Source organism: Pituophis catenifer, unplaced genomic scaffold, assembly GCF_029215685.1.
Source record: "Pituophis catenifer annectens isolate HBS135680 unplaced genomic scaffold, rPitCat1.0.hap2 SCAF_9, whole genome shotgun sequence".
Lineage (NCBI taxonomy): Eukaryota > Metazoa > Chordata > Lepidosauria > Squamata > Colubridae > Pituophis > Pituophis catenifer.
The window spans coordinates 1,457,320-1,467,500 of NW_027256889.1; the positions used below are offsets into that span (position 1 = coordinate 1,457,320).

At 49.1% G+C, this 10,181-nt stretch overlaps 1 protein-coding gene across 1 annotated transcript in view; it reads right to left on the reverse strand.

Moving 5' to 3' along the window:
- Positions 1–1,113: 1,113 nt before the first annotated feature.
- The window catches only part of NPAS1 (neuronal PAS domain protein 1), a 31,018-nt gene continuing 21,950 nt past the window's right edge, over positions 1,114–10,181 (reverse strand). The window contains exons 7-12 of the mRNA XM_070949981.1: positions 9,602–9,687; positions 9,274–9,470; positions 8,334–8,440; positions 6,644–6,791; positions 3,289–3,386; positions 1,114–2,315 (exon numbers count right to left, since the gene is read on the reverse strand). Of these exons, the coding sequence (XP_070806082.1) occupies positions 1,114–2,315; positions 3,289–3,386; positions 6,644–6,791; positions 8,334–8,440; positions 9,274–9,470; positions 9,602–9,687 (1,838 nt within the window). The remainder of the gene's footprint in view (positions 2,316–3,288; positions 3,387–6,643; positions 6,792–8,333; positions 8,441–9,273; positions 9,471–9,601; positions 9,688–10,181) is intronic.

Here is a 10,181-nt window from a genome sequence, read left to right on the forward strand (position 1 = left end):
CGGGAACGTGACCTGTGGTCCTGCTTCTTCGGGCCTGATCGTGGCAGGTTCTGCATGTTCAACTTGGCTACCTACCCTTGATCCAAGCTCACTCCATCTTAAGATGGGTTCAGAAGTGATTTCACCATTCGCTCCAGATCCCTGGGAAGAAGGAGAGAGCCTTTCCATCACAACTGAACATAAGGAGTCAAGCCACGCCGTCGGCTGCCTTCCAAAGACATCCAACTATTTCCCTTAAAGCAAAGATGGGGAACTACGCCCCCTTTATGATTTGTGGACTCCAACTCCCAGCATGGCTGGCTCAGGAATTCTGGGAGTTGAAGTCCACAAGTCAGGGATAAATTCCCTCATCCCCCCCCAAAGATCAAGGTCAGCGTATCTGCAAAATCCAAGTTGGAAAAAGTTTGCCGATTTGCACAGCAAGCTCACGAGGCCAATGGATCCTAGAAGGATCCATTTGCACAAACTTTCTATCACATTGGTTTGATTGATCCTCGCGGTGTCCTAATATGGATTTGTCCCTATTGCATATTTCAAGGATTAATTCAACGTGAGCAAAACAACGTGAACCGCTGGCATGACAGGCTGGAATAAGCACATTGAGGAGAGGCATGGCAGGCAACGGCGGGCAACTTTTCATTGGCACATAAATGCAAGTTATATTTGACCACCGACAAACCCCCCTTCCCCTTGTTTTTAAAATCAGTCAAGTTATAGCAGCAGGAACACAGGTACGGAAGTGCATGGGAGGTGCCCCTCAGTCCGTGGGACCTTTCTCCTGGAAGTCTGGATAGATTCTCCACATTTCTCCAAGCAAAATCCTCCACCAAACACCCCATTTCAATCCACCACCGATCTTTAGAAGATGGCGATGGGCCATCCACTCTCCTTCGCGCTGAGGACTAGGAAAGGAATGCGATGAGCAGGTACGTAGGTAGGTAGTAATTTCTTCCAGGACTAAATATTTCTTCCCCTGGGCTTCGAGAAGGCTGGTGAGCACCCCAGCACCGAACCGAGCAATCTCAAGATCCGATCGCTCTCTTCCAGGCAGGATTTAACCGTGGTTCTCTGGGCAAAGAGGACACGGATTTGATCACGGACCATTGAGGGGCGTTAATCCTCCTTGCGTTCCAGAGCTGACCCACTGTGGATCCCCCCACTGGCCACAGAGAAGGGCAGGGTGGAAAACAAAGAGTCCGCAGCCGCAAAGGCTCCCCCGGAAATCTGGGCCAAGCTAGCCGAGTTCCCAAACGGGCCCACCATGTTCAACCGCTGCAGGTGATGGTACATGATCTCCCGGGAGGTCTTGGCCTCGGCACTGCTGATGTCCATGAGGCTGAGGGGGTGGTGGGAAGGCGGCAGCATGTTGCTCGGCATGGCCAGGGTCATGTCCGCGGGGGCGTAGCGAATGGTACTCGTGGTGTAGAGTCCCGGGGAGCCAGCCGGGGAACTGGTGTGCGGATTGCCGAGCTGATGCATCAAAGGGACGACCACGTTGCTCGTGTGGAACCTCTGGAGAACTTCCATCTCCGTCGGGTAGATCAGTGGGGTGAAAGGCGTGGCAGTGCCCCGGTCCTCACAGGGGGAGCCCGAGAGCGGAGGCGAGAGCGTGTCCCCTGAGGAGGATGGAGCCGCCCGGGGAGAGGCGCTAAAGGGCCCCTTGGCTGGACCGCTGTCCATCTCGGGTGGGGTGAGCACTGAGTCGGGGATGGAGACATACAAGTGCGAGGACGCCTGTCTCACTACGGGCTTCTCCAGCCGAAGGGCTTTGTTCACAGGGAAAGGACTGGCCTTCGCCCCAGGACAGGTCCAGAGCCCCCCTTTGGCCTGGAGCCCCTGCTCCGATTTGATGCTGAGAGCCGGACTGGCTCTGAGGGAGGCGCCCTTTTGGGTCTGGATAACAGAGGTGAACTCCGACGTGCAGGGTCGGCCGGGAACCATGGTCTTCCGCCCACTGGTCTTGCAACCATTCACCTTCCTGGCCAGGAGCCCCGTCTGCTGGGGGACCATCTCCGGCTCTGAATCGCTGCTGCTGTCAGAGTCCTCGGAGCTGGTCAGCGAGGTCTCCTCCTTCCCCTTGGACGGGGGGCTCTCAGGAGGGAACTCCAGTTTGATGCGCTTCCTGGGAGGGGTCTCTGTGTTGCTGCCAGCCCCCTCCTCCGATGCCGCCTCTTCTGGATATTTGGTTTCAGGAGCACTGGGCTTGCTCTCCACCAGGTGGCAGTGCCGCCCCATTTCGGCCACGCTCCTTGGGTAGGACTGGGCCAGGGTCCCCGGGGGTTTGCTGGCTGGGCACGGCTTCCCCTGGTCACTCTCTGAAAAGGAGAAAACAGGGAAGTGTCAACCAGACAGGGAATGTGTTTGGACCCAGCTCCCCAAACACGACAAACCCTCTGAAGTGAACTCAAATATTCCTTTATTAGGAGCGCCAGCAGCCCCGGCAAAAAGTTTCTTTCTCACCGCAGGCTAACAAATTCGTCCGGCCAGAAGATGAATAGTTGTCTGCCACACCTATTCATCTCCGTCCCCTGCCTTTTATCCCCAGAACTAGGGTGCAGTGGTGGTACTTCCTCCCCAAGGACCGGCCCACGGATTTCCACTGCTCTCCTCTCCTCTGCCTTCTCTCAGGCACTGGACCCAGCTGTTCCTCCTCTTCCTCATCAGCCACCTCCAGACCTGGGGGCTGTTGACTCTCCATCTGAGGGTTAAAGGACGGCCCAGGCTCCTCCTCTCTCTCTGTCAGCTCCACTCCCTCTTCCCCCTCAGAGCTTTTGGGTTGCCTTGATGCTGACCCCGACTCCCACACCTCCTCCTCCTCCTCATCTGATTCGGCTGCTGGAGGGGCCAACAGGCCACAATAGAATGCCCTAACCATCCATCCACCTGGCATCAGAGGGAGACCCAACTCCCTTTACTAACTGGATGGAAGTATGGACTTTGGTAAGACTACGCTTGGTATCCGGTGTCCAGTTTTGGTGCCCACGACACAAAAAAGATGTTGAGACTCTAGAAAGAGTGCAAAGAAGAGCAACAACGACAATAAAGCAGAGATTTCCAATCTTGGCAACTTTAAGCTGGCTGGGGAATTCTGGGAGTTGAAGTCCACAAGTCTTAAAGTTCCCAAACTTGGACACCTCTTGTGTTAAAGGGTCTGGAGGCTAAACCATACGGACAAATGGTTGCAGGAATTGGGTATGTCTAGATTAAAGACCTTTTCTCCCCCTCCCCAAAGTCTTCTTCCACCCTCAAAAGGTGGCACCCCCTTGCATGCCCTTCCAGGACATTCACCTTTGAAATCCGTTCCTGCGCTGGGCGCTTCCGTCTGTCTGGCGGGGATGCCAGGAACCTGGAAAACATCCAGAGCGATGTTCTTGCATTCTGGTTTGCTGGAAAATATTTTTAAAATATAAACAGCAGGAGGTTATTATTGTATTTATTTGCATCACACTGTTTTTCTTCTTTTAAATTTTGCTGGTCATTGACCTAATCAATGTGGATTGACTGATGGATCTTTGCTTGTGATGCCAAGGTCGGTCCACCACTTGGAGGCAGCAAAGCCCCTTCAGCTGCCCCCTCCCCAAGCTAAAAGAAATGCAAATTGCCTCCTGATTTGCAAAAGTAAGAGGCAAAGGATTAAAATAACCGCCTATGAATCAGGAGAGATCAGCGGAAAACCCACTTGAATGGGGCTGACACAGCCAGCCACCTGCAGCCGGAAGCAGCCGAAGGAAGGGACGAGGGCCACAGTTGCTCCATTGTCCAAGAACAAATAGAGACAGATTAAAATTGCAAACTCCTTGGAAAGAAAGAAAGAAAGAAACAAGAAAGAAAGAAAGAAAGAAAGAGAGAGAGAGAGAGAGAGAGAGAGAGAAAGAAGAAAAAGAAAGAAAGGAAGGGACAAAGGAAGGAAGAAAGGAAGGATAGATAGAAAGAAAAAGAAAGAAAGAAAAAAGGAAGGGAGGAAGGAAAGAAAGAAAAAGAAAACAGAAAGAAAGAAAGAAAGAGAAAGAAAGAAAGAAAAAAGAAAGGGAGGGAGGGAGGGAGGAAAGAAAGAAAGCAAAAGAAAGCAAAAGAAAGAAAGAAAGAGAGAAAGAAAGAAAGAAAGAAAGGGACAAAGGAAGGAAGAAAGGAAGGATAGATAGAAAGAAAAAAGGAAGGGAGGAAGGAAAGAAAGAAAGAAAACAGAAAGAAAGAAAGAAAGAAAGAAAGAAAGAAAGAAAGAAAGAAAAAAGAAAGAAAGAAAGAAAGAAAAAAGAAAGCGAGGGAGGGAGGAAAGAAAGAAAGAAAGAAAGAAAGAAAGAAAGAAAGAAAGAAAGAAAGAAAGAAGAAAAAGAAAGAAATGAAGGGACAAAGGAAGAAAGGAAGGATAGATAGAAAAGAAAGAAAAAAAGAAGAAAGGAAGGGAAGAAGGAAGGAAAGAAAGAAAACAGAGAGAAAGAAAGAAAGAGAAAGAAAGAAAGAAAGAAAGAAAGAAAGAAAGAAAGAAAGAAAGAAAGAAAGAAAGAAAGAAAGAAGGAAAGAAAGAAAGCGAAAGAAAGAAAGAAAGAAAGAAAGAAAGAAAGAAAGAGAAAGAAAGAAAGAAAGAAAGAAAGAAAGAAAGAAAGAAAGAAAGAAAGAAAGAAAGAAAGAAAGAAAGAGTTGGGCAGGGAGATTCATTGCTATGTGAGTGATCTGGAAAGGTTTCAAATAAGATTTTGTACAAAGGTCACCAAGATTGCAGGAGAGAGGAGGCAGCACGTTGTGATTCTGCTTGCCGGAGCAATTCTAGACCCAAATTTGGGACTTTCCTGATCCAGACCAGATTCTGATGGCTACAGGTTCTCCTCTCCCAGGTCTCTCAACTCATTTAAGTTTCTAAGCACCTTTTCTGAGGACGGTGGCGCTTGGTGCTTCGGACTCTGATTAAAGAATTCTTCCTTCCTTAAAGACTTTAAGTCCCTTTAAAACAGTGTTTCTCAACCTTGGTAGCTTGAAGATGGGTGGACTTCAACTCCCAGAATCCCCCAGCCAGCAGTGCTCAGAGACTCAGTGGGGGCAGAAGCCCACCCCTCTTTGATGCCTTGATTGGCAAAAAAAAAAAAAAAAAAGTTTGTCAGCAACTGCAGGAGCAGCACAGCTGCCTTTCACTCCATCTCCCCCCCCCCACAATAAACTGCATAATTCCCCCCTCCCCATGTGCTTGCAAAGGGGACACCGAAGCCCCCAGCAGAGGGGCAACCAGCTTGGATTGTCACTCAGCTCCGTTTGTTATTATTTTAGCCCCAAATCTTGGACCCTCCTCAAAGAAAGCCCCTCTCTCTTGCAGCACACACACAGACACACACACACACCCATTGCCGGCTACGGGACCCCCAACAATCCCACCCACCCCCTCCCATGCAAAGTTTTAGGGGCAGCTGCGGGGGAGAGGGAGGCGAGCGAGCTTGCAGGCAGGGAGGCTGCTGCAAGAAAGTTAATTAGGCTCTAATTACAGCTCTAATTAACTAAAATACTAATCACCCTGACAAATCATACATTAGTATCGGCAATTGCATGCCGGATTAGCATAAGAATGCTTCCTTTGCCTTTATGGAGAAGGGGAAAAGAGAATGCAGCCATTAATAACCATCTGGGCTGGCCATTCACACAGACCGGCTTTTATCCCTGCAAAAAAAGGCTCAGCAGAGGAGATTTGGGCAGTTTAAAGGGTCCAGCTGGGTGGGGAGGGCCCGAGGGAGTTTGGGGGGGGGGGGTGTGGAGCAGCAAAACCGAGGTGAGGACAGAGCAAGACCCAGAGCCCCAAGGGTGCGATGATGGAGGGAATCCAGAATCAAGAATTGTGATGGTCTGTATTTCTTTTTTTTTTTTAAATAAAATCCCCAAATGGAGAAATCTAGCCCTGCAGGGAAGATACCTGCAGAGCTAAGTTTCTGCTCTAAGGGAATTTCGAGTGGAAAAGCACATAAGGCCATCTTGAAAAAGCAAATTTTGCTAGACTGCCTCTGTCCCCCTCGAGAACAATGGAATACAGGCAGTCCTCGGCTTACGACCGTAATATCAAGCCCCCACATTTCTGTTACTAAGCGAGACAGTCGTTAAGGGAGCTTTGCCCCGTTTTGCGACCTTTCTTGCCACGGCTGGGAAGGGAATCCCTGCAGTTCTTAAGTTACCCACGCGGGTTGTTCAATGAATCTGGCTTCCCCGTTGAATTTGCTTGTCGGAAGGCCCCAAAAGGGGATCAGGTGACCCGGCGACACTGCCACCGTCATAAGTATGAGTCAGTTGCCAAGACGTCTGAATTTTGATCACCTGACTAGGAGGATGCTGTGAAAATCGGTTATGTCACTTTTTTTTAGTGCCGTTGTAACTTTGAATGGTCACTAAACGAACGGTTGTAAGTCGAGGATTACCTGTAGACCGGGGAGGGGGAGGCAATGTCAAGGAACCCCCCCTGGTGAGGTGCAGACCCTTCCCCAACCCAACGCTTCAGCTATTCCCTGGGCAGTGGATTAGAGCAAGGGCCTCCAACCTTGGCCACTTTAAGACTTGTGGACTTCAACTCTCAGAATTCCCCAGCCAGCGCATTGCGCTGGCTGGGGAATTCTGGGAGTTGAAGTCCACAAGTCTTAAAGTGGCCAAGGTATATCCGAATTCTTATACTCACCTGAGGATGTAGTTCACCCACACCATGTTTCTTTCAGAGGGATTCTTGACGTTGACCGAGATGGTAGCGCAGGACTGGACCCAGACGAAGCCGCCGTTTTTCTGCAGCCAGCGATAATAGCGGGTGACCACTTGCCCCTTGTTCAACACTAAAGTGGGGTGCAGAAAAAAACAAAAGAGTCCATCTTGGCCAAGGCTCAAAACAGCCACATGCTCGATTCAAGCTTCTGCAGGTGTTTTAACTGCCAGGCGGCTTGCTTGCAGATGTTTCATGACCCAACTAGGGAATGTCACCGGTGCGAGGGGAGGTGGGACATGTGCCCTGTTTATATACACGGCAACATTATCTTGTCAATGTCGTTTTGATTTTCCCCTTGGTGGTGCCTTCATTCGGGTATTGCTTTCTGCTTGATTGTTTGTCTGGGGTTAATCCCTGCTTATCGAGGTGTTGGTTGCTGGAGAGGAGGTATTCTCCCACCCTCATCAGCACTGAAGATGTTCCCTAGTTGGGTAATGAAATGCATGCAAGAAAACAAGTAGGCTTAGAGAGCACAAGGGACTCCACAATTCTCCTCTCCTCCTTTCCTCTTCCTCCTTCTCCTCTTCTTCTTCTTCTTCTCCACTAATACCCCCCCTTCTAGCACTGATGACGTTACCTAGTTGGGTAAAGAAATGTATGCAAGAAAACAAGTAGGCTTAGAGAGCACAAAGGACTCCACAATTCTCCTCCTCCTCCTCCTCCTCCTCCTCCTCTTCTTCTCCACTACTCCCCCTCTTCTAGCAGTGATGACGTTCCCTAGTTGGTCTGCAGCTAAGCATCCAACTCTGACAGCACCAAGAACTCCACAAACAAATGCATTTACAGAATTGTACCACATTTATCTGATACAGTAAATATTACATTACTTGCAGCCAATTTGCATTTCCTTTCCCAAGATGGAACTCCCTCTTGGCTGGAGAAGCATCGTTCAAAAACCATTTTTCAGACAACTTCACCAAAACAATTGTGATGCTTAGGGGCAAAGCTCCCCAAGACAGGAGAAGTGTACCTGATAAACAGCTCACAGGACTGCATGGAAATAAGAAGTTGGTTGTTCCTAATGTCATTTATCTTTTTGTAATTTTGTTGGAATTTCTTTGTTTTGGATGGTTATGAGCTGCCCAGATTTTTTTGGGAAGTTGAATAGCATACAGGTAGTCCTCGACGTAGAACAGTTTGTTTAGTGACCGTTCAAAGTTACAACGGCGCTGACAAAAGTCACTAATGACTCCTTTTTCAGACTTAATGACTGTTGGAGCATCTCTCCAGTCACAGGATCAAAATTCAGATGCATGGCAACTGACGGTTGTCATATTTATGACGGTCGCAGTGTCCCGGGGTCACGGGATCCCCTTTTGTGACCTTCAGACAAGCCAGATTCACTTAACAGCCATGTTATACGAACTTAACAACTGCAGTGATTCACTTAACAAGTGTCTCAAGCAAGGTCGTAAAACGGAACAAAACTCACTTAACAACTGTGCCGCTTAGCAATCGAAATTTGGGGTGGTCAATTGCGGTCATAAGTCAAGGACTACCTGTACCACTAATATGTCTGGTGAAGAAGGAAGCTTCTGGGGTTGCAACCTAGCAAGGAGCCCAGGATCCATAAATCCCGACATGCCATTGCACCATTCTTGGGGCCACATACAGTCCAGGTGACTTTGCTGGATCCCTTCCACGTCTTCTCCATGAATGAACCGATAGCAGCTCTTCCCCACGAGTTCCGAGGGACATAAATCCATGTAGTCAGTGATCCTGGAGAAGAGAAGAAGAAGAAGGAGACAGCTGTTGACCAGAAACGGTCTTTGGTTTGGGGTGGAATTTAAAGGAGAAGTAGAGCTTGGCCAAACTCGTGGAGACGGTCTTGAAGGGGAGATGACCCACATGGTCTTCTCCACGGGGTGTCTAAGGAAAGCTAGGGCTTCCTGGCTTCTTGGAAAGGCAAGACACCTTCTAAGGTGAAGATAGACCTTGGGTCCACCAAGGCTAGGAGGGTTGACCTCAAGCTAGTTGAGGTTCTCCAAGGTTTCTGTACAGATTGTGGGTATGTGGACAGGTAGGGGGGTCTTAGGATTGGAAGGGGTCAGGAATCCACACATCAGCCCAGACAAATGGACACCCAACCTTTACTTGAAAACATCTGGTGATGGAGCCCTCACAACTATAGGAGATAAGATGGTTCTTCTGTTTCCTAGCTTTCATGGTCAATGAGAGGTTGAGTTTCTTTCCTTCCCTCTCAAAGCCAGTGAGGTCTACTTGATGATGGGCAGAGCACTCCCTCAAGAGAGCAGGAAGACAGAGGTCATCATGTGGCACCATATTTGGTCATCAGGTGGCACCAAACTTGGTCATCACCCAAGCTGAACAGTGCACTAGAAAACATGGTTTAGAGGGGCAGTTCCAGTCCAGGCTGAGTCAGCCTGCCGTACAAGTTGCAATTCACAGCTAGCGTCCAATCCCAAATGTGTCGGGTTCTGCACACGCTCTGCAGGGCTTCACTTTCGATTCCCGTTTTTTAAGCCGTCCCTGAAAGTGTCCAGCCCTCTCCGGCCGGGACAGGCTACCATCCAGCCGTCCCCTTCACCCACCTGCTCTCACAGTACACGATCTGAAGGTTCATGTTGACCCGGAAGACGAACATGTGACACTCAATGCGCACCTCGCTGAGGGTGGAAGGGGGCAGGGTGTGGGCCAGCGCTACAAGTCCCAGCACCCGGCCCAGCACCGAGTGGGCGTGGGGATAGGACGGACGTCGGGAACGGAGGCGGCCCGTGACGTGAATCACCTGGAGGGCAAAAGAGGAGCACAGAGAGGATCAGGGGCCACGGAGAGGCACCATATCCCAAAAGGTGCTTTAAGTAGTCCTCCATTTACGACCATTCATTGAACGACGTTCATTTAACCCTAACCTTTTACCTTATAGCCTGAAGTCTTGATGTGAAGTCCTCTCTTGGTCAAAGTGGACTTCAGACGGACGAAGAAGGAACGCTCCAGGCCTCCGTCTCCTTCAGCAGCGCGGGAACTAGAAAGATCTAAAGCACAAGGCTGTGTGTTGTTTTTTTGTATGTGTATGTGTTTGTGTGTGTGTGAGCATCATGGTTTCTATGTGTGCCAGAAGGGTCACCAGGGAGAAAAGAAAGGCCGAATTTGTTCATCCAAAGCCTCCCTCAGCATCTTCTCCTCCTCCTCAGCCTTCAGGGAAAAGAGAAACGCCAATAAAAGTTGTATTTATTTATCGATGGGCTCCAACCTTGGGCACTTTAAGACTTGTGGACTTCAACTCCCAGAATTCCCCAGCCAGCGCAATGCACTGGCTGGGGAATTCTGGGAGTTGAAGTCCACAAGTCTTAAAGTGGCCAAGGTACTGTATATCGGAATTCTTATACTCGCCTGAGGATGTAGTTCACCCACACCAAAAAGTTTTATTTATTTATTTATTTATCTATGGGCTTTAAAAAAAATATTTACCTCAAGATATTGCGTTGTAAGATATTTA